The 23,656-nt window shown below is 35.9% G+C and overlaps 1 protein-coding gene across 10 annotated transcripts in view; it reads right to left on the bottom strand.

Annotated features, from left to right (window-relative positions):
• Positions 1-23,656, bottom strand: part of AGTPBP1 (ATP/GTP binding carboxypeptidase 1) — a 65,799-nt gene that overhangs the window by 29,152 nt on the left and 12,991 nt on the right. For all 10 annotated transcript variants that reach the window (XR_005603777.1, XR_005603778.1, XM_039566573.1 and 7 more), the window contains 17 exons: positions 19,032-19,162; positions 18,441-18,508; positions 18,101-18,164; positions 17,578-17,724; positions 17,187-17,318; positions 15,245-15,338; positions 13,572-13,609; positions 11,584-11,792; positions 11,006-11,183; positions 9,436-9,533; positions 8,344-8,460; positions 7,048-7,757; positions 3,505-3,588; positions 3,172-3,258; positions 2,937-3,085; positions 1,446-1,533; positions 589-733 (listed from right to left, as the gene is read on the bottom strand). Coding sequence is in view for 8 of the 10 variants with exons in the window: in XM_039566573.1 (XP_039422507.1) it covers positions 589-733; positions 1,446-1,533; positions 2,937-3,085; positions 3,172-3,258; positions 3,505-3,588; positions 7,048-7,757; positions 8,344-8,460; positions 9,436-9,533; positions 11,006-11,183; positions 11,584-11,792; positions 13,572-13,609; positions 15,245-15,338; positions 17,187-17,318; positions 17,578-17,724; positions 18,101-18,164; positions 18,441-18,508; positions 19,032-19,162 (2,539 nt within the window). In the remaining 2 variants the exon portion in view is untranslated. The remainder of the gene's footprint in view (positions 1-588; positions 734-1,445; positions 1,534-2,936; positions 3,086-3,171; positions 3,259-3,504; positions 3,589-7,047; positions 7,758-8,343; positions 8,461-9,435; positions 9,534-11,005; positions 11,184-11,583; positions 11,793-13,571; positions 13,610-15,244; positions 15,339-17,186; positions 17,319-17,577; positions 17,725-18,100; positions 18,165-18,440; positions 18,509-19,031; positions 19,163-23,656) is intronic.

The following is a 23,656-nucleotide window of genomic DNA, read 5'->3' as shown; positions in this document are numbered from 1 at the left end:
ACTTCCCTGTTCCAAGCAAGGCCATCTAATAGCACATTGTACAGCACTGTGTCCAGACAATGCTTGAATTCCCCAGAGATGGAGATTCCCCAACCTCTCCGTGCAATCTGTTCCAGGACTTGGTCACCTGCACAGTGAAGAAGTTCCTCCTCATACTCAAGTGGAACTTCCTGTGCATCAGTTTCTGCCCATTGCCTCTTGTCCTATTGCTCAGCACCTCTGAGCAGAGCCTGGCTCCTTCCTCTTGACACCCCTGCTTCAGATACTTCCAGACACTGATGAGGTCCCCTCTCAGTCATCTCTTCTCAAGGCCTTTCCTCATAAGAGAGACGCTCCAGTCATATAATCATCTTTATGATTCCCAGAAAACCCATTTAGCCTGCAAGCATCAATTTTATTTTTCCTGTGACCGTTCTTTAGAATAACCTACACACTTTGTCAATCTAAACACCAGTATTATGAAAATTCGCCCTTGTAAGGAGCATTTGGAACTTCATAAAAAGAAACAAAATTAATTCACTCATGAATGTTATATAGCATACTAATACTATAAATATTCATTTATGTAACACATCATAAGCTTCTCACCTTTAAAGTTGAGTATGTATATGGATAATGGTAAGCAAAGTAGCACACATCATCTTTATGTTGGAAAGTCACTGTGAATGTAATCGTGTAATAGGATTTTCCTTTCTGGCCTCCAGCAGCAATTGAACTTCTTGAAAAGTGATTCCTAAATCAAAAAATGCAGGTAATATACACATTAGAGTATTTTTTTTTCATACTACTACTTATTTCTGAACACACATTTTAAGTGTCAGAAGGATTTTTAGTGACTGTATTTCTTTTCTATGTACATACAGGTTAAATACAGGTTCCCACCAGCTTTAAAGATACTTTATTACAGCAGCGATACACACATTCATTCACATTGATAAAACGTGAGCAAACAAAAACAATCAACCAAATAAAACAAACAAAAACAAACAAAAGAAAGTAACCAAACAGCTATCAACCAAGAAGGATTACATATTGATATGCTGTACCATCTCATCCTGTGTTTTAGAACTCCCCTACAATAATTCCACCACAGATTACAGAAGGCTTACCACAGGGACCATGAGGTCAGTATTACTGGAAGTCACTAATAAGATTTCAAGTAAGCATGCATATATACATTCCCTTAAAAGCTTTCCAGACACAGTGTGCAATTTCTAAGAAAAGTATAAAATATGAACAGCTTAAATATTAGTAGTGTGCTTCCAAAATGAGACCCTGTATATTTCTATCACATATATTACTCTCCATAGTAACTCAGAAAGAAAACCCTCTTCACAACAGAACGAAGAATTATCAAATGCAGAAAAAAGTACTTCTCCTCAAAAATTGTACCTCATGTTAACCTTCAGTGTAAGATTTGCTGTATGTTTGGTTTGTGTACTTACTTGTAGTAACAAATATCTGTCCCAACACGAGTCCAGCATGGTCGAGAATTTAGTGCTTCTTGAACAGAATACATGAGGGGCTGCATACCTGAAAGAAGAAATGCATCTCACTTTAATGCCTAACATTAAACAGAAAGATATTAGCAGTAATGGACCATACCAAGACTTACATACAAGTCTACAAATTATCTCTATTTATTTACTCACTATCATATTTTCATGAATGTCTGGGTATTGCACTGTGCAATCTTTAAACCGGGCGACAAAAGACTGCTGATTTTCAGAAAATAACAACTAAAGAAAACAGCAAGACCTATGGAAGACCAAAACGAAATGTTTAAATGAAAGCTGAGGTTTGCATGAAACTACAAGCAGTCCTCAGTTCCACTCCATCCAACTCACACTACAAAAATGCTTCAAAGAGAATACAGAAAATTGATACTATCATCCATTCATGTAAATAACCAAAAAATAACTGATGTTTCAGGACAATTTTTTTTTAAAGTAACTCTTTAAAGTATTTTTTTTATAGTATACTTAAGCTGAACGCTTAATATGAAGTTAGAGGAGAAAATAATACACTAATTATCATTTACTCTTTAGATAATTAGCCAACCACACTGACTGATTCAGTCATTGTACTAAAAAAATCAAAAGAAACTATCAAGTAAGTATGCACAACATGAAAAAAATCTAGGCTGACTGATGAAGATTAATAAGTAAGTTGAAAGCATCTTATTACTGGTCAAACTACCTGGTATTCTGCGACTTTATCAATGTGGATGAAAGTTTATGACAAAGGAGAACATAACACTACAAAATTACTTCAAACAAGAGTTTGAAGCTGGGGGCGGGAGAAGAAATTTCTTCCTTCTTAAAGGACAAATGTCAGAATATACATCAAGAAAAAAATGAATGGTTTTAAGCTTAATGACACACACTACATACACACTCCCAGACAAGCAGAAGAAAGGTAATTTCAGTAAGCCCTTTGTAAACCTTCAAATGAGGCACACACTGCAAACGCTACTTACTAGAGACAGCAATGGTCACTTATGAACCCCAGCATTTTACACTTATTTTTCCCTGCCATCAATAAGACAAAACTTTTTTGGAATGTCTCCACTTACTTTCACATTTACCCCCATGCAGAAATGGATTAATGATGACAACCATCATTATTTTTGATCTGTGTGAATCAACAGGCTTTGATTGTCCTCTCCTGCCCAATGGTCCTAAGACGATTTTAGTTGCAGTAACCAGTAAATTTCTTCCGTTTTGGCCTCACTTACAACAAAACCTTGGCTTAAGATGCATTTCTTCTTTTTAACTAGAGCTATCAAAACATTTTCCAGCAGTTCTATTAAAATAAAGAATTTAAACTGACAACAAGAATACTTCTAATCCTGTGGAGGATTAGTACAGTACACAGTTGTCTAGTACAGGTATTGTTTACATATTTCTTCTCAAAGTATGGGAAACGTATCTTACCATAGTTGAACTGACTGTTTGACTTTTCACAGTTGATGATGTTAAACCGGTAACCAATGCCAGTTTTCATTCCACTGACTTCAAAGTAAAACCACTGATGATAATGATTGCTATTTATATCTGAGTTCAGAATCAGATCATACTCATTTCTGAAAATTAAAAAAAAAAAATCAGTAATTTTAAGAAGCAGAAATAAAAGGCCTAAACTGTGAAAAGAAGAGTTGAAATATCTTACTTTCTGATCTGAATAACTTTGCGCAGGTTTCCAGACTCAAATTTGGAATTAAACTTCAAAACATCTGCCTCCTCTGGTACTGAACAACTATGAGGAGAAAAAGGCACCAAAATGAATAAAACAAGCTTAGCTAAACCAAATAGCTTTTAGTCCTCACTTGGCAATTCAGAAACTATTTCAATCCTTCCTCTAAATACAACCTGGATAGCAGAAACACTGTTATGTCAGATGAAACTTCCGATGAATTCTGTTGTAAACATTATAAATCACAGAGCAAGTAGAACTGGTTTAGAGTGTTCGTTGAATACTGTTCACAGAAAGGTAAAAACTTACCTCAAATTATCGAGGTCATACACAACTCTATCTATAATGTCATTTTGATAAATCAGCCTTTCAATATCTTGACATATTTTTGTTCTAAAAAAAAAAAAAGCAGAGTTCTCATTTAAATTGTCACTTACTGTTTCACATCACAAAAGCAGAATTCCCACATACAAGAAAACTAAAAGTTGACATGAAGACAGTGGGACAGTTCAGAGAGACTGCAGCTTCACCCTCACTTATGTGTGCAAAGTCAAGGTGTACTTAAGTTTAAACACCTGCATTCACAGGTGACTGAATCCAATATTTATATGTGAGGGAATTGAGTTTTCATGCACACAATTCACTGGGTTTTACCTTAAGGGAAAAAGTGCCATTTCATACTTTATAATAGAAGCAGAAATTACTCAAACATTACTTATGTTAATACTTTAATCCAGGACAACACTTGATAACATTAGTAACCTATATGAATCCTACCATAACCAAAATTAACGTACAGTGAGTGTTAGTGAACTAGCTTTTCACCTCTGGAGATCTAGGTTCATTTACTGACTACGTAACAAATAAGAAAGAATTTGGTGATGTCAGCCAAATGTCAGGGGTATGCTTATCCAGATCATAAAACCATTGCAAAAGTGGCAGTATCTAGGTCCTGGCTTAGAAAAGTAAGAATGTGTTGCAGTTCAAGAATGAAATATAGTGGCAGAGCTGTGTGGAAAAGCTTGCACAGCACCTGCAGTAAGAAGAAAAGGAGGCAGATTAACAACGAAGAATACAGAAACAGAATGCTAAAGTACATTCAGGTTGGAAATTCTCAATACAACCAAAATAAATACTGTTAACAAATGAGAAAGAGAACGTAAGTGCATAACTCTAGCACCTCTTATTAAATTGAAATTAACTGAAAAAGAAAAGAAATCACAAGTCCAATGTACTGACAATATTGTGACAAGGCTGACTCACCACAATCCATGTTAATAGGTTCAGCTCAGGACAAGATTACAGATTTTTGATCTTACACTTGATCTTAGAGAACTCATTAGATCCTAGCATCTCTCAGCTCTATAAAGCCATTAATACTTCCTATTATCATAGGAGTTTTGCCAAGACAAAATCCATCAATAAAAATCCGTAAGTATTTTATAAATAATAATGGCATTTAAATACCATTACAATAACCAGTGTAGATGAAAGCAAAGAAGAAATACTATTCAAGATGCTCATGAGATGGAAAAGTAGTAGCAGACATTTTCACATTCCAAAAAATAAAGATAAGATATTTCAAGAAAATTGAAGGGAAAAAAAAATCTAGAACCAACACTGTTGATGTGAGCCCTGTGCTTAGAGGTTACTTCTTTGTGGATCCTGACGATTGAAAAATACTAAAGTGTACAGAAAAAAATACCAACCCAACTAAATTTTTAAGGAATAGATGAAAGTAGTATTTAAGCCCAAATTTATACGGTATTTTACTATATCATATTTTCTTCCTAAAAAGATAGAGTAGTATAAAACACTTCAGCTATTATCAATTTCATTTATCCAAATAATAATAAATTGGTGAGACATTCAGTGATAATTACATGCTACTAAACTTAAAAGAGAAAGAAAAAGCACTCCAAAGCATAATTTCAAAAAAATTGCATCTCCTGGCACATTGCAAGACTAAAAAAAAAACCAAACCCCACATTGTTCTAATAAAAGTAAGAAGAAAATCCACTAAATCACACCTTAGATCCGACACAGTATTTTATCAAATTACATGGATGGGTTAAAGCAACCATTTGTTTTCTAAATAAGACTTACCCAATGAGCAGTAACTAAGTGCTTACATTACAGAGAACATAAATCACACTGAATATCAAAAGACTTTGGACACAGCTTTGCAAAAGGGTTTAAAGCTTTTCCATGTCCCCTACCAAATTAATTTTTACACTCTCCTATAAACGATGAAACTGTAAAAAGATTAAGCCATTTTTTAATAAGTTCCTTTCTCAGAAGTTTGTCATGTTGCAGTAACAAAACTGAGACATTTGTATAAAACTGAATTCTTTATAACAGTGTACATCTTAAAAATGTGATGCAGGACTTTTGATTCAAGTTTAGCAATATTATCTGGTATTTCATTCTTGTTCACACAAGACTTCAAAAAGTTACTTGCAACATAAAAAATACAATAAAAATAAAGCATTTTAAAGTTAAAATATACCCTAAAATGATCTTCATGGTCTATAAATCATGTATAATCACAGGAAGTTTATTTTTCCAGTCATTTATATCTAACAAGGAGCACTGGAATGACAAATTGTATCTGACTTCACTCAGTTTTATTCAGGAAAATTCAGAATTATTAATTACAACAGAAAAATACAAAAGTATTTGCAAGATTTTCTTAGAATACAGTTCTTAGGTGATTCCCAGCTCAAGACTACCTCCCTTCTAAATCAGCTGAATCTATCTAATAAATAACCTGCTAGGGAAGATTCTCCTCCTTCGAAACTGAATAATATATTCATGATGTCATTAGTGTTTCAGCACTTGTCATTTCACTACAAAGATCACTTTTTCACGACTTGTGTGAAACTGCTAAAGGATTTAAAGTCAGCTGCCTAAGGACATTTAATCCACTTAATCTCTTAATCATTTTAATATCTAAATATAAATATGAAGAAACTCATTAAGTTGGTTACAGTTACAAGTATAAAGGTGAAGGCATTCAATCTCAGAAGGAGGCAAGTGGCGAGGTCTCATAGCTACTATTACATGTTCTCCTACTGTACTCACATGTCTCTACAGTAACTTACTATGTATATGAGCCAGTTCTTCATACCACTTCTGCAAATTATTCTTAAGAATCTCATCACTCTTCACCATCTTCCAGTATCTCTCAAAGAAATAAAAGGGTGTGCTGATGTGTGTTTGTTGTATGTCATCCTGCAGGACCCAACACAAACTGCATCGTCTGCATTTGTTACCTCTAAATTCTCTTATAATGTGAACACTAAAGCCAAACACTTTAGCGCATTAATTTTTTAACTTTTTCCACTATGTTTCCCTGAAAGATAGATTTTTTTAGTACAACAGGGAAAAGAACTGAAGAATCACTGAATTATTAACTGTCCTATCTTTGCTCCTTTCAGGTCTTAGCCTTCAGGTGTGGATTTTTTTGTTTTGTTTGGTGGTGGGGTTTTGTAGGATGGTTTGTTATTTTGCAAACTACAAAATTTACATGGGAAATGGTGGGAAGGCAGAAAAGGATCACATAAATTGAATTTCATATTTAGAAACTGAATTCCAGAATTAGCAATTACAGAATCAGATTGTGCTGTTATGGCTCTGCCCTGATCAATGCCTACTCACCCATCTTCAAACTGCTTTTCATTGGAAACAGTTTTAGATGACAAAGTAGGCATTGTAACATAGCTTCTGAACCACAGAATCACAGAATAGTTAGGGTTGGATGGGACCTCTGGAGATCATCAGGTTAATCTCATCCTAAACACTGTTTCTCAAAGGAATAAAAACAACCAAAAAAGGAGTATGGTGACTCACCTCTGCACCCCATATGGCCTTTCCAGAATAGGTTCCTTAAATGGGGGTGGAATATGGCCAAAATAATCTGGATAAGCCACTTCTGAATATTCTGGAATAGACTTTGTGCTCTTCACCATTTCAATATAAAGATCACAGTCATGAACTGGTGATACATCAGAAACTTCAAGCATGACATGTTCCCCTGATGAACTAGATCTGGAATCCTCCTCCTCTGAATCCACTCCAGTGCAGCAGAGTTTTCCCAGCTGGACAGATGATCCTTCAAAGAGGCTACCTCCACAGGGTGAAACATGCTCAGAGGGTTTACTACAAGCAAGTGTGGTAAGGCTAGCTTTGCTTTCCTTCTTTACTACACACCCTGCGTCATAATACTGATCATTTTTTGCACTGTTCTGGAGACTGATTCTGTCCAAGCCTTTCACAATTTCTTGGCTTAGACACTGGCATGATGGAAGCACGTTTCTTTGATCATTTTGCTGATGTAAACTACTATCTTTTGTGGTATCTTTCTTTGGTAGTTCCAGAAACACTGGCCTTCTATTGTATTCCTCTGTCAATAAAGGATTGCTCTCCTTCGAAGCAACTCCATTTGTTGCCGGGTTTGCTTCAGCAGAGTGCTCCTCACTGGCTGTAGGAACAACAATAGGTCCACTCAAATTTGCATCAGGTACAAAAGGCTTTGGTTCCTTCGAAACTAAGTCCCATTCCTTAAAAAACAAAGGTGAAAAAATAATTTTAAAAATTAGTAATAAAAAAGGTAAACAGTTCCCAAGTCTCATGTACATTAGAAACATTTCTCTTTCCTTGTTTCAAATGTAATTGAAAAGGTGACAGCTATGCTATAAACCATCAGAGCAATGAAGTTTCATCTTTTACAAGAAGGCCTAAAAGCAATAAACAAGCAGTTCATTAACAACAAAGTATAAAGTCAATGCAGTTGCCCAGATATTTTAACTACCTATATTAAGCAGGTGCGCAGCACGCAAGTAGATGCCTAATACAATGAAGTCCTCTCAGAAATCTCATGTCTTTCTTGACTATTGTACTTTCTGCTGTGTGCAATAATCAGACACCAGAAACAAAGTTTTCCTTTACATGTGCCCACAGCACCCCCTTCTCAATTAGACTGAAGCAATCGTTAACACCTAGCTAAATAACCTCCCATATGTAGGTCCAGAACGGCAGACCCATGTTTCTTGGCTTGAGGAACAATCCACCCAAAAAAGAACACCACAGTATATTCCAGAGTCCACCTGACACAGCCAGAAAAGTTCTGGGAATTGTAGACTTTACCTGAAAGTTTTCTGAAAGTTCTGGGAAAAATTGCTCATACATTTTCAGTTCTTCTATGGATCTTCCCAATTCCTGTCTAGGTTTCAGTTTATTAATATCAGTCTCAATATCATCATTCTGAAAGATCACCAGAACAAATTAATCTTGTATCCAAAATTAATGAACTTCTACAACATTAATCTGAAACATTAACCTTTTTTCTGGACACAGGCATGCTTTGAAAGATAAACACCCCTATTTTAAAATTAGCTGAACTGCAGCTTTCACTATGAACATTTAAACTGCTGAGTATTATTAGTATGCCTAAGCTGCCATTTCAACAGAAATATTACAAACATCTCCATTTTCTTGCTTTCATCCAAACTTATTATACACTGACATCAGACTTTACATGAAATCTGTGTATATTCCCACTACTGGAACCTGGAATGTAGAGACCTCATCTGATTGCAGTGACAATGCAATACTGCTTCTATGGAAGATAATCCCTCCATCAGGGCTCACAAGACCCTTGAATAAAGTATCTTTTTCCAGTTCATGGACAGACAATCAATTAACTCCTAAATACATGTAACATAAAAATACAGAATAAGGCAGTTGTGACCAAATATCCATCCATGTCTCAGCAGGCAGATGGCAAACAGGAGAATACCTTCCCAAAGTGGTACAACAGTGAGAGGTATGGTGTCTACCTCTACAGTTGGCTGAACTTCAAGTTACCTTGCTGAAACACTGATCTAGTCAATCCCAGTCCAGAATGCTGGAAAAAGTTACAGCAGCTCCTACATATGGACCAGTTGATGTAAGAAAAGCAGGCTGAGAGAAATGCAAGTGGGAACAGAACACTGCTAAAGGAGTCTGCAGTTCTGTTGCCCTGCACTCCAGATACATCAAGTGTGAAGCAAACAGATTTTGCTAAAAATCCTGAAGCAATATGAACAAGAACAGTTCATATTTTCAAGCAGTACCCACCTTCTTTATGTTTCAGAAGCTTTTTCTATTTTAGAAATTGCCCTGAAAACCTCCTTGAACTGCTTTTAACACTTAAAATGCATTTATTTACATGATTCAATTAATTTTGTCTCTACCAACCTTAAAATGTTGGTCCTTGTCGTCATCATTTTCAGTTTCAATTTCTGACTCAGTTTCAGCATCATCGTTATCATCACTTTCATCTACTACATCATCCACTACAATACAAAAAAGTTTGGTAAGCAGATTATACACTTAATCCAATTATACATGCTCGAAGAAGATTTTCTTCATTCTGGGTTTATTTTCTTTTTTGCTTACCCCTTGAAAAAAATGTGAAAACCAACTAGTAAACTAGTGCTGGGGGTTTTGTTAAGTTTTCTCATAGTGTTTTCCATGCAGGAAATTTGCTGATTGTCACTAAAAGGCTCACTCAGAGGCCTATAAATTATGCTGATTTTCTTGTATACTCAGAATGACTACATGTACTGCTTTTAAAATACTGACTATACAAGATTATACTTTTAATAAACCCAGACCTCTACCCACCCCCCCACATTCTACATCTTTTAATACAGAACTTTATCCTGTATCCTATGTATCCTATTTCCTTAGATTTTTCACTTCTTTTTATAACAGATAAGAAGTCTACCAGAAAACCATTATTTTAGTGAATTAATAACTATTTTTTGAATTTTGAATTAAAACATTATTATTGAACTAATATCATTAGTTCAGCAAACTAGGAAGTTTCTAAACAGGTATTATAGGGTACCATCTACTGTATTAAGCAGAGACTTAATTTCTGTGGATTTTGAAACACACTTCTAAATCTATTTTCTACTGTGAAGACAAAACATAAAAAAATTTTTAACTCCTGGAGTCTGACCCACATGAACCCCAGTAGGGTATCTTACTTCTTTCAGACTATGATAACATTTTGTTTCAGGAGATATTGTGAATAAAAGATAAGCTGACTTTGCCTCCTCATTTTAGAGTAACTTTCTGACAGCAACTTCATTAGTTGCTTGCCAGGTCTGAATCTGTTTCACCATATCTGAATATGTTTTAATTATCTGAAAATAATGAAAGGTGTTCACAATGGGATGAATTGATTTCCTACAAAGAACCATATAAATGCTTTGCAGTACAGTGTTTCCTAAGAGACTGCAACAGTCCAAGAAAGCAGCTCTACTTTCTCATCATGCAACTGAAGGAATAAGCACAATAATATAAAAAAGCCAGTGCTTCAAATGGCACACACTAATCTAAATTCACCACATCCTGACTTATCAGAGCAACAGAAAGAAAGAAAGGAATACATGCTCCTGTAAAACAGGATGTACACTACAGCGTATTTCACATAGGAGAATGTATATGCTACATGAGCTGAAAGGAGAGACTACTTAATTTTGTATACAGCCTATTCTTTAGACTTCAGAGTTTGGTGAACATCACCTTTTAGTCCTCATTTTCTCTTTTATTTTATAACCACATGTGTCTGGAAAAAATTTCTATCACTTTAAACTTAACATTAGAAATTGGTGCTCCACACCAACAGTCACAGACCATTTGCTAGGTGAGAAGAGTTGTCAGAGTCCTTTTAGCAGAGAACACAAATAAGTGCAACTGATTCCACCTTCCATAAAGCAACATTAGACACACTCAAAGTACTAAAAAATCACTGTACCATCAGGAGGCAAATTGTACAGCTGAGCCACAGGACCACTGGCAGGAATAACTGGGAGTTGGAAATGGAAAGCACTTTTAATAGTTGGTAAAGGAAGACGATTTTTGGGAAAACATTTTCTCATTATTAGGCTGGATGTATTGACAAGAGAATCAAGAGTTCTTACTGCAAGGCACTCCTGTTAACAGGAAAATAAAGAAAAGTATTTCTCAAACTAAAAGTCGAACTACATTTATTTACAAAACATTTGGTTTGTGTCTTCTTTGAAGGACAGTAAAACTTCTACCAACACAAATTCACCTTCTTTAAAAATCCAAACTTCAAAATGAAATGGCATTTTCACCCCCTCTTTTTTAAAACTAAGTTCACTTGGCCCTCCCAGAGATAGATACAGCAAATTAACAGCAAATACAAATTTAGTTCTGTACTATTTCATTGTTTCAGTCTGGTACAGAATATAATCCTTGCTCTATAATAAGGAATGACCATGAATCTCATAAAATAAATATGACAAACTTGAGGTCATAGCCAAAGAGGCAAAAACAACAACATAAAAAAACCAACCAGGATAAACTTACCTGTGAAGTGTTGTAAAGAATTTTCATCCCACTGGCATCAATAAACGCTTTTCTTCCCAGTTTGATATTTGTAATACTTTTAATGCACTGTAACACTCCTTTACGTATCAGCATGTATCTGTGTCGACTATCGTGACCGTGCCAATCAACATAAATCGTTAAAAGCACTTGCACATATCCTCTGTCTACTGCTCTCCTGGCATTTGTTTCTTTGCAAAAAAAGTTAGGAAAGAAAATTAAAATTGCCCAGTGACTTACAATATTACTTTCAAATAATACTTTCAATGTTTAAATTATTCTTTTTATCCAAGTAACTGAATTGTTTCAGTTCGAGTAGTATTTTAGCAGAGTTTTATGTCAGCCTGAACAGAAATGACTGGATAACTGAGACCAGTAGTCTAAATTTCATTCGTAGAACATTTCATGTAATTTTCGTGGTCTACTAGAAGAACAGCATGCATTACACTTAAAAGTAAATTGTAAGATGCTGTCATCCAGTAAATTAAAAAACCAAAGTGTTTCTACAAAGCATTTCTATCACTATTTGCACACACTGTGTAGATACAAGATTTGAAACAAACTTCTTTTCACTTGCAATCCATATAGTTTTACATCTATCACTCAAATTTCATAAGCTGAAAATACTTCTACCCCAAATACTGGGTAATCAGTATGACAACTGGAATATATAACAGATTAATGTCATTATGAAAATATTTACTTATTTAAGTGTATGAAGTTACAAGTCAAAACCACTAAGGAGAAGACCTCCCTAAATAAATGCACAAGACCTCCTGTTCTAAAGACACACCTTTTAAACATTTCGTTTTCCTCCCCAGTATTAAAGTTTAACTTCCAGTTTACAGAAGAGAATACTGACAACTATCTGGAAATATTTCTTTCCCTAAACTTCCCAAGGAGAAACTGCAAAATTCGTAAATACACAAACCTGTAAGACCAAGGTATCACACTGAATAAACATGAATAAACTCAGCACCCTGTGACAGTCAGTACAGAAATTTCCCACCATTTGTGTGAAATGGTTTTCTGCAAAACTAGTCACACTGTCGTGGTATCCTGCAGTGGTATGGAGGAGAAGAGAGATCCAGCAGGCAGGAATTGTGCAGCAAGATTCATTTATTTAATTACTTTACCACTCTTTTATAGACTTTTTCCTGCATAGTCTAATTGGTCAAAGGATCAGCCACCCCTTGGGGTGGTTGGCTAAAATCCTAAAACATCCATTGTCAAAATATTTTTCTACTGTACCATAAACAAAGCTTTGCAAGGTCACAGGTGTTCATAGCTTATAGAACTCTGCTAATATCTTCCGTGAGAGAGAAAAGTATCTCATGGGAGTGGAAAGAAGCAAGAGAAATTCTTGCTAGCCACATATTTGTATACACAGTCATACCACAATTCTTATCCAACGCCACTAAAACTACTAGGAATGCTGTCACTTTAATACAAGTATTTGGAGAAAATTAGTTAATTCCTTGCTAGTTACAATGCTGGTTCAAAATCTGAAAAGATGACATTTGTGAGGATCAATTCTTGCTGGCTGAGACAGTTGATGTCTGGAAACACACCACTGGTTTTTAATTCCACTTCATGAGCATCACTGACAGACTTGTTACCAGGACCCAAGCCCTAATTACTCAGGAAGGTACTGAAGAATACCTGTATTCTCCCTAGCAATCCAACAGATATTTTCAGATATATGTGTGAAAAAGAGGCACAGGAGTTAAGCTATAGACATCCATTACTGAAGGGCTGAAGTGGGTGAATGTAAAAATGTATTTCTCCACCTTGGATCCAGATCTGTTCTGCAGAAGCAGTGCAGCCTTTCCAGATGAAACTTATTTCTCGGTTTCCTAGCCTTATTTTTGTTTTGGCCACCAACTTAATGTTTAGTTTTACTCTGTCGATATATACACACACCCCCATATATAGCTCAAGTAGACAGTTTCTTGTAGTCAAACACTTACTTGATTTTAGCAAGGCAGCAAGTGTGTCTAAAGCAACCCTGTCAACATAACAAGAAAAGTCAAAACAGCAACCAACCAGCAAGCTTAATCTACAACACTGTAAAACTATACAAAATATTTACTGCTAACAGACTTACAAAGAGTCTAGCCTCATGTTTTCCTGGATGCACTGTAGCACAGACTTCACTTGTATATTTTACTTTACTAGAAGACTGTATATATCTCTGTTATATCTGAAGTCTGATGACAAAACTTAAAACTATCAGTGCAATGGCTATACAAACTTCCAGCTTTTGCAAAAATACTCTGATAACGTATGTTTATGACCAACACTCACTGGTTGTGATATTCTGAAATTAATGTCTTCGTTATCAGCAGAACAAGTACTTCCACAAAGTAAAGGATATTATTTTAGAAAACTGTAGGTCAATACCAGCAGTATATGAATATACTGAGAAGCAATACCCATCAATCTGTACTACAACACAAGACAGCGAGCATTTTTCTTGTACCCAAAGATTTTCTCTCAATTCAACTGTGCAACTACAAACATACATACTTTTTTTTCCCCATTTTGTGAAGATGGACTTGATGCACCTGATCTTAGACCATAAACAAGGATATCATGATTAGTCACATCATAGAATAGTACATTCATATGTGGAATTTTAGCTGGGCCTTAAAGGAGCAGGACATGTTTTTGGAACACTACTCCTGTGACCACAAATACCAGATTTTCTTTCACAAATACCAAACTATTTCTTTCGTAACTAAGTTAGAATATGCACAATATGAGATTATTACTTCACTAACCAGATGAAAAAACTAGTTTTCCGCAGGTATGTACTTCAAAAAGGTAAAGTATATAAGGAAAGGATTATCTTCAGTTACATCCACTTAGCTATTTTTTTTACTATAAATTCACCCCAAAAACCCAACCCTAATCAAAAAAAGACAACCAAACAAAAAAACCCAAAATCTACCACCACCAGAGCGAGACTCTAAAGTCACCACTTTCAGCTACACAGTGAATTTTAATTTTTTCAACACAATAGCCCGCTAGAGAGATACTGATGGGGCTTCCTATTCTATGTTTTATGATCTTGCTCTGGTTGTCTATTTACTTTGCAGAAAAACAAAAAGAAAATTCTATTACCAAATAAAACAGACAGTGACACGCTAAAAGCACAAAGCAGATCACAGAATATGCTGAATTGGAAGGAACACACAAGGATCATCGGGTCCAATCCCTGTCCCTGCACAGCACCATCCCCAAGAGTCACACCACGTGCCTGAGGGCAGTGTCCAAATGCTCGTGAACTCTGTCAGGCTGGTGCTGTAGAAACAAACTGAAAAATGATGGGATTGTCTTGATCTGTTTGTTATGATTTGGAGTTAACCGCTGTACAGCTTCCATGCAGGAATATTAGAGACAAAAAAATAATGTATATTATTTTACCAGTACTGCAACTAGACATTCAAGTATTTTGTGTTACTCTACTGGGGGAAATTAAAATCTGTCATATTTGTGGTACTCCTTCCCATTTCCCTTCACTTTAACCTTCAAATATTAATTGCATTTGATTTCTCCAGTATTATTTTTCATTTACAAGTAAGTATTGAAAAAATGTACAAGGTTTTACCATATAGTATACTAAAGAAACCTTACTTACTTCATAAGGCTAGTGTTCTTTTTACTAAAAGGGCCAATGATCTTAAACAGCAGTTCTACTACTCCATTCTTTCCCAGAGATACTGCATTTACAGCTGGAAGTTAAAAGCAATCCATTTGAAGATAATGTAGTAAGAAATGCAAAAGACAAAAGTCAATATACTCAAAACTAAAATTCACACAAGTTAATTCTGAAGTACAAAAAATTATAGACAATTTTGTCCTTTATGACATACAGTGACAAGCAGACACTGCTCTGCACGTAATTAGCATGACAATCCAATCCTGATAAAACTTGGAAAAGAACAAAACTTAATTATTACTTTACAAATAAAATCATGTACTGCTTCCAATGCGGGCTTCTGCTTTCTTTGTTACTAAGATACAAAACAAAAAGAATTTTCTTTATAGAAATTCACACTTTATTGGAACAGCAGGTTTTCTAAAATTCTAAAATAGGTTCTGTGACTTGCTACTATCCTTCAGTATTTGGACAAGCAGGTATATTCAACAGGACTTGAAATCCAAGAGTCTGCTATAAAATTCAAAAATTCGAATTGGTATAGCTTTCCTGAGCAACATGTTACGAATATATGCTCTTGGGAAAAAAAATTATAAAAAAAATCTATTTGAAAGGGAGCCAATGAAAAGAGATTATGCTAAGACCTATGTTAGAGAAATATGAACTTGAAGTATATGTTTGAAGTCCAACAGGCAACTGAAAATACAAACTGCTAAAACAGGCACAGAAATTCCATTCCTGACTGAGTTTAGCAATATGTACTCCTAACAAAGTAGGAAGAGAGCAGCTAAGAATTTACTTCAATATAATAAATGCTGTTATTAGTGCAGAATTTAGTACATGAACCCAAGTGGCAATTTCATCATCATTAGCAGCAACATCATACCAGAATCTAAGTGAAGTTAGGACTTACTCTAATAATAACTGAAAACCAACTTTAAGAAGTACTACTCATCAGAATATTATGAACTACTAATTTTTCTGTTTATAAGGAGTGAGGAATACAGAAAAATAGAATTGATCTAAGAAGAAGTCTAAGAATTAGAGACTCAGTCCCATTTTCAGGATCAAGGAAGTTTTCAGATAAGCCATGCAACTAATGTAACTACCTGTATTAAACTTTTCAGCTTAGAAGAATTTTACCTCATTATCAGACAGCTCAACAGAAATAAAGCTTCCACATTTTGAAAGTATTAGGGCTTTGTGAATTATAGCTGCTCATGTGAATGACCTGAAAACATAATCTTACAGATCACCAATTCAATTCTCTGGGGGGAACATGGCCACATTTTCAACTTCTTGCACTTAAATAAGAGGATATAACAACCATTTCGAGCTCAAATGAAAAAAATTAAGAGCATCTAACTGACAGTAGAGATACAGTAAGAACCACACTATTTTCATCAACTTCCTACTGCCAGCCCAAACAACTAGGCTCTTGTGGAAGAATATTAGCCCAATAGTGGAGAGTGGAGCTCTTGAGCAAAAGGAGTAAGGAAAAGGTTAAATTAACAAGTAATTAGGTTAAATTAAAATATTTTCTGTGTGAACCAAGTTTTAAATTGGTAATAAAGAAATAACTAAAATACCAGAAACAAAAAACATGAGAATGAATAATAAAGAGAACAATTATTTAACTCTAACTCTTGCTTCTGCAAGAAAAATGTTACCATTTCTGGTTCAGAGCTTTAAACAACAGCATTTATGCAAATTAGATGGCTCGAAATTCCACACATCCAATAGCACTGGTTAAAAAAAATATTTTTATAGAATTAAGCATTTTGAGTATATAAAAAGAAAATTCTCAGAAAAAAAGTAGTTTAAATAACTAACATTAAACAAGCACTCAGAGTTGGTATTTAACCTCATCTAGATAAAAAGCTTTATTCACATAGGAAAGAAAATTTTCTGCAATACTTACAGTTGGTTGAATAAACTCTTAATACTTGAAGACATGGCAATACTAGCCTGAGGTTATGCAAATTCTGCTTCACTAAGTTCAGTGATATGTTTAGGGCACCATTTATTCTTGCTTTCATGCCAATCTTCTTGTCTGACATCAAAGAAATACAAGACCAATCACACTAATTTTGAAATTACTACTAAAAAAATAGAAGTTAAATGACTGAATTCCTTCTACTAATGTCAACTCTGCTAATCTACTTTTCACCATTCTTTCCTCCCCCCTAATTTACTCCTCCTTTTTCCTCTTCTCTACCAATTCTGAGTATGTTGATGCTTACACAATAACAGAAATTTTTTTTTTATTAAGTTTCACCTATAAAACTGTAATTCTTAAGCCATAATATCACCTTTTGGACCAATTTTTGCAAGAAGAGTGTGAAGAAGCACCATTAGTTCTTCATTTGGTGGAGAGTCTTTGCTAGCAGTCAAAAGCAGCTGTAACAAGATCTGTGTCCCTCCTTTGGTGACTATGACACTTGCTCTCCGACCACCACCTAGAAATTAAAATTGAACTGACATGTCTAAAGCCAAAGAACAACTAAATATCTAAGATAAGGTTATCATGAAGTTAGTCTTCAGAACAGCAATATTTTCTTTATATGTGACTGCACTATGCAAGGACATGCTGGACTTAGACTTATAGCAACACAGATTATTGTGTAGGATTATTAGAAAGGTAACTTCAGTCTTTAGATTCTTTGAATTCTGCATATAAATATGCTTCAGCAAACAACAACAAACAAAAGCCAAAATAATGATAATTTACAAAAAACCCAACAACAATAAAAAGTAACTAGCCAAAACAAAAAAAAAAAATCTGAAAAAGTATGCATCAATACAATCATATATCACTCCTTAATAAAAACTTACCAACTGAGACTACCTCAATGAGAATATTCAATATATTTACAATAGTTTGATGATCTCTTGTATTCTGCAATAAAAAAGAGAGATCTGTGCTTAATATAGCAATTTAATACAATGGTTTAGATACTTAAAGCTAGGAGGATATCTAAATATAAATATAAGGGAGAAAAATTCACAAGTAGGTTACTTAAATCTATTCATTACAGACCAACACAAGTTTTGAAGGCTCCATAGGATAACAGCATATTTCATAACACAAATATACTAATAAATATATACATTTCATAATGATAAAATGCAAAACTGCTATTAACCCATAACTACAAAAACTAAAAGATTTTACCTCTAGGGTTGACAGGATAACTTCTATTCCAGTGGAGCCCTTAGAAGTCATCTCCTTCCTGGTTTTTTCTGTCAATGAGAAAAAGACCAATACTGGCTTGCGGAAAAAAAACACGTTATCATCTACAAATTGACAAGAGAATCTACACTGCAAATAATAAAAGCTATTAAAAACTGCATATATGTATATAAAACTAAGTAAAGACTCAAGCAATTTTAAAACTAATTTTTGTTTTCAATTGTTCAACAATCTTGTGATGGCCTAGGAAAAAAAACTGTAAAGAAAAACACCAGTAAGAAAGCTCCCTTCTAGATATTTCTACTTTTCATATATATATACACACAGACACATATACGTACAAAGTGAATTATTACTTACGTTACAGCTATTTAACAATACAAAATGGACTCAGCACTACCAATGCTATACTAGATCCATTAAACATAGTCTTAAACAAATGCTTCTAACAATCAGTGACAAAAACAGATGGATAACCAAGTTCACTAAACAAAAACTGAAGTCCAGCAAGGGAGATACAGGAAGGAAGGGTCAAAACGGAAACTACTAAAACCACAAAGCTTAGATAATTACCTTGACTCTGAACCAGATGAAGGATCTTTGAGGTAACATATCTGGCACTGTCTGATGCTCCTAATACAGAGTCCAAATTGATCTTCTCCAGCTGTGACAGCAGGAATACAGTCCGAGAACTGGCAGAAACACTACAAGAAAGATATAATTTTTCCATCTAAATCAGAGAAAAAAAAGTCCTAACAACAGAAACTTGATGCTAGAGGAATGGGTGTGGCTAATGCACTTCATATTTTATCTGTATTGGAAAACAGTCTTAATTCTCAATTCTGGCAAATTTACAGATTTTGCAAAGCCTGCACTGCAACAAACTAATTGTATGTAACAGCATCTCCAAGAGCAACTGTGAACAGGGAATCAGTTGCAGCAAGTAAAATGCAGCTATAGGTACGAATGCTGCTCATCTATGTCATCTACAATAACTTATATTTAATAACTTATGTTAAGTGACAGGATATCCTGTCGAACCTGCCATTCAAGGAGGAACTGGCTACCAACAGTCCAAAAGACTGCTGATCTCACAGGATGGCATTTCAGAAAAGGAAGAAAATAAAGTCATTCGTGACGTGAGCAAACTAGCACATACCAGCTGAAGAAAAAGAACACCATTTTGAAGAAAAAAAACTTAGGAAGGTTTCTAAAGTTATCATCCAAGCTTGGATTAATTTTGAATACAAGGGTATTTTGGCCTGTCATCATGGGTTGATGCTGGCCACAGGTCACACACCCACCAAAGCAACTTACTCACTCCCCTCCACAGCTGTAAAGAGGAAAGAAATTTTAACAAAAGGTCCATGGGTTGAGATAAGGACTGGGAGAGATCACTCACCAAATACTGTCATGGGCAAAACAGGCTCAACTTAGAGATACGAAGTGAATTTATTACTGACAAAATCAGAGCAGGATAATGAGAAGTAAAATAAGCCCTAACAACACCTTCCCCCCCGCCTCCCTCCTTCCCAGTTCTACCTCCTACCCCAGCGGCACAGGGAGACAGCGAATGGGGGTTATGGTCAGTTCAGCACCTGAGGCTTCTCCCACTGCTCAGGGAGAGGAGTTCTTCCCCTGCTGCACCATGGGGTCCCTCCCACAGGAGACAAGTTTCCATGAACTTCTCCAGTGTGAGTCCATCTCACAAGCAACAGCTCTCTGTGACCTGCTGCAGTGTGAGTCCATCCCACGGACAGCAGTCCTCCCAAAACTGCTGCAGCGTGGGTCACTCTTCCACAGGGTGCAGTCCTTCATAGACAGGCTGCTCCAGCTTGGGAGCAGGGCCCCTCTCTCCACAGATCTTCCATGGAGTCACAGGCTCCTCTAGGCATCCATCTGGTCCAGCCTGGGGCTCCTCCATGGGTTGTGGGTAGGTCTGTGCATCCCTGTGGATCCCCTTGGGCTGCCGGGGCACAGCTGCCTCACCATGGGCTGCACCATGGGCTGCAGGGGAATCTCAGCTCTGGCACCTGGAGGATGTCTTCCTCCTCCTTCTCCACTGACCCTGGTGTCTGCAGAGCTGTTCCACTCCCATGTTCTCACTCCACTCTTCTCTGGCCTCAGTTAAAACTGTGCCACAACTTTTTTTTCTTCTTCAATGTATTATCACAGGGGTGTAACCACCATTTCTAATTGGCCCCAACTTGGACAGCAGCATGTCTGTCTTTGGAGCCACCAGGGATTGGATCTGCTGGACACAGAGGAAGCTTCCAGTAGCTTCTCACAGAAACCACCCCTGCAGCCACACCCCTGCTACCAAAACCAGCAAGCAAACCCAGTATACCTGCCAACAAAAAATAGCCTTGAAAATGTATTTTAGTGTAAGACACCACTTCAATCCAGGCATACATATAGAGAGGTAGATTACAAAGAAAGAATTGCTCTAAGTATTTATAGTATTCTAAACAGAGTCAGCCTAGAAACAGTTCTATTTGTTCTCTACTTTAGATCATAACAATTATTCAGAATAGTTTTGAGATTCACATTCCCACATGACAGTAATTTTTAAACAGATGTTTAAATTTTTTTTTTTTTACAATTAAAACATCTTAATTGTAGTCATGCAATTAGCTACAAGAAATTGTGACTTCTGTGAATTAACTACCTTGGGTTTTCATTCCTAACATTAGAGTCCTACAATAATCACCAATAATTCATTTTACACACACATTGCTCTATCTATAATAAAACTAAAGTCTACAACACTAGTTTTATAAATATACTCAGTTTTGTTTATAACAATAAGAAATTATTACCCCTTGATTTATATCTTACTTATGCGTAAAGGTTTCACATTTACAGCTAACTCGGCTAAAACATTAAAATCAAGGGAAAAAGGTAGCTGAGGGCAAAAGTTATACTGCCAAGAAAGCAAATGGATGTAAGAGCTGCACAAGAAGCTGCTTCCATCACTCTCACTTTTCCACACTGACATCTAAATGAGAAGCAGAGCCAAAAATCAATTTCAGATTACAGCTGATACTTACAAGCTGATACCAACAGGAATAAGAAATGGCTATATTAATTATAGCTCTTAAATATAAGTCATTTTATATAGTGAAGTAAGCATATCACCTTCTCAGCTATTTGCTAGACTTTGATCTCAAAGTACTTTTTTTAATCTAAATTAAATTTGTCTTGGGTGCTGAAACATTAATTTCCTTGCGTAAGTAAAGCATAATCACTCCAATCCTTTCTCATCATCCAACACCAGGTGGAATAGTATGATCCCATTATTATTTGCATAAGCTTTGTTTTGCTTATTTCTCCTTCTCTGTTTATCCACTGAACTTTAAATGATCCAAAATTAACCCAAGATTGTAATGAAATCCATGAGCTATGTTGATCCAATACACAAATTGACCAATTTATATAGGATTATATCTTCACCAGTTCCACAACCAAAACAAGTAAGAGTCCAGCCAACCCACATATAAGCCAATGTGTAACAGAACTGCTGCTTCAACTTGTGTGTGTGCATATCACTTCCACTGTGGTATATCATTGGTCTCACAATGAAATTAATGTAGTTTGAAAGCTGAAAACAACTCAAGAAAGCAAAGTTGATGCTCAGGAATAATAACGACAAGTTTTTTTAAAAAAGTTTTTGCAAAGATAAAACTCATTTATAGGCATTAAAATGTCAGAGCAAACCTGATTTTTGATGGCTGCACCCTGGAAAATTCAAGAAACACTGACACATGGAAGCAATTTACCATGTACAAGAAACTGGCACCTAACATAATTTCTCCATAGTTAATAAAAGCTTGAAAAGGTTTAGGTAGGGTAAGTCATTCTCAGTACTGGGTGGTGTAACAACTTAAGTTCTAAGATTTATTGTTATAATCTCCTCCTGGGCAGAGAGCTTCTATCTACAGCAATAAGTGCTTATTACAGCAAAGATATCTTTAGAAAGATATTCATCTTGTATAAAGTCTTCCAACATAAATACAGCTAACTATACCTCATGTCTTCAGCATACATAATAAAGCATCCTTGAAAATTAACACCAGCCAATGCTGAAATACAAACTAAAGCCTTGATTTCCTCTTAAGTTATGGCTGAGCTTTCTTCTTAAAACAAGAATTATAGTCTTATTTACCAATATTCTACACTAATATACATAGTGGTTATAGAACTTTTTGACAGTTTTCAATGCCTGCACCGTACAGCAAAAAGACCATAGGACAGGAATTACGGCAGCCAGCCAGACATAAAGGAGCAGTGTCAGTAATACTGCTGTGACCACCCATTTGACCCCAGAACAAAATGCAAGCCCAAGCTGTAATGAGACTCTCTCGTATTTGTAATGCAAACATGTATGTTTTGACCAATGAACCACTCAGCATCCAAATCTAGAAGACATTTCTCCAAAACAGAGCGGCACCACAGAATTCAGCATTTTAAATCCCACAACAAGAAACAGACAGAATTAACTCTGTCCGGTCAGAGGCATGTTTTCTCTCAAGCTGCTGATGTTGCAGAACCTCAAATGAATACCCTGAAGACTGTGGCCAGACTTTCATGGTTACCAGACACAGAGACACAGGAGGAGCTGAAGAGTCAGGAGGAACAGCTAAGACTTTCCCATGCTTGGACTGGGAAGGCTTAAAAGCCCAGGGGTTCCTTTGCTGGTGGTCACTCCTCAGAGACACCAGCTCAAGCTGTTTCTGTGTTACCGCACCATGAATAAATTGGTTTGGAGAATGAGACATCTGAGACTCTGCTAAGGGAAACCTGGGGTCAAACTGGTACAAATGCAATGCAGGCCACTCCCAAGAATTCTGACTGGATATAATATAAATTTGAGTCATCACCCATCAAACTATGGGCTAACTATGGTTTCTACTCAGTCAAAAGCCATTGTCAGAAGGAATGAGATGATTCAGACTGACCTCACACACCGACATGCAGCTGTCCAGGTCTCCAGCTGCAGTGAGTGCCTGAGCTTGTCACTGATGCTGGAGGGCAACAGAGAGTATGAGACTACTTTTCCCACAAGATTTTCTTGTTACTAGGAGTAACATTTTTCACCCCATCCATTCTAAAGCCTTCTCACAAGAGCACTCTGTAACTGAGGGGTACATAGAGTTTCTATTATCTTTACTAAAAAACATGACTAAAGAGCACCAGGA

This window comes from Corvus cornix, chromosome Z (assembly GCF_000738735.6).
Source record: "Corvus cornix cornix isolate S_Up_H32 chromosome Z, ASM73873v5, whole genome shotgun sequence".
Taxonomy (NCBI): Eukaryota; Metazoa; Chordata; class Aves; order Passeriformes; family Corvidae; genus Corvus; species Corvus cornix.
The sequence above is the reverse complement of the archived record's forward strand: the minus strand, read 5'-3'. Positions and strand labels throughout refer to the sequence as shown.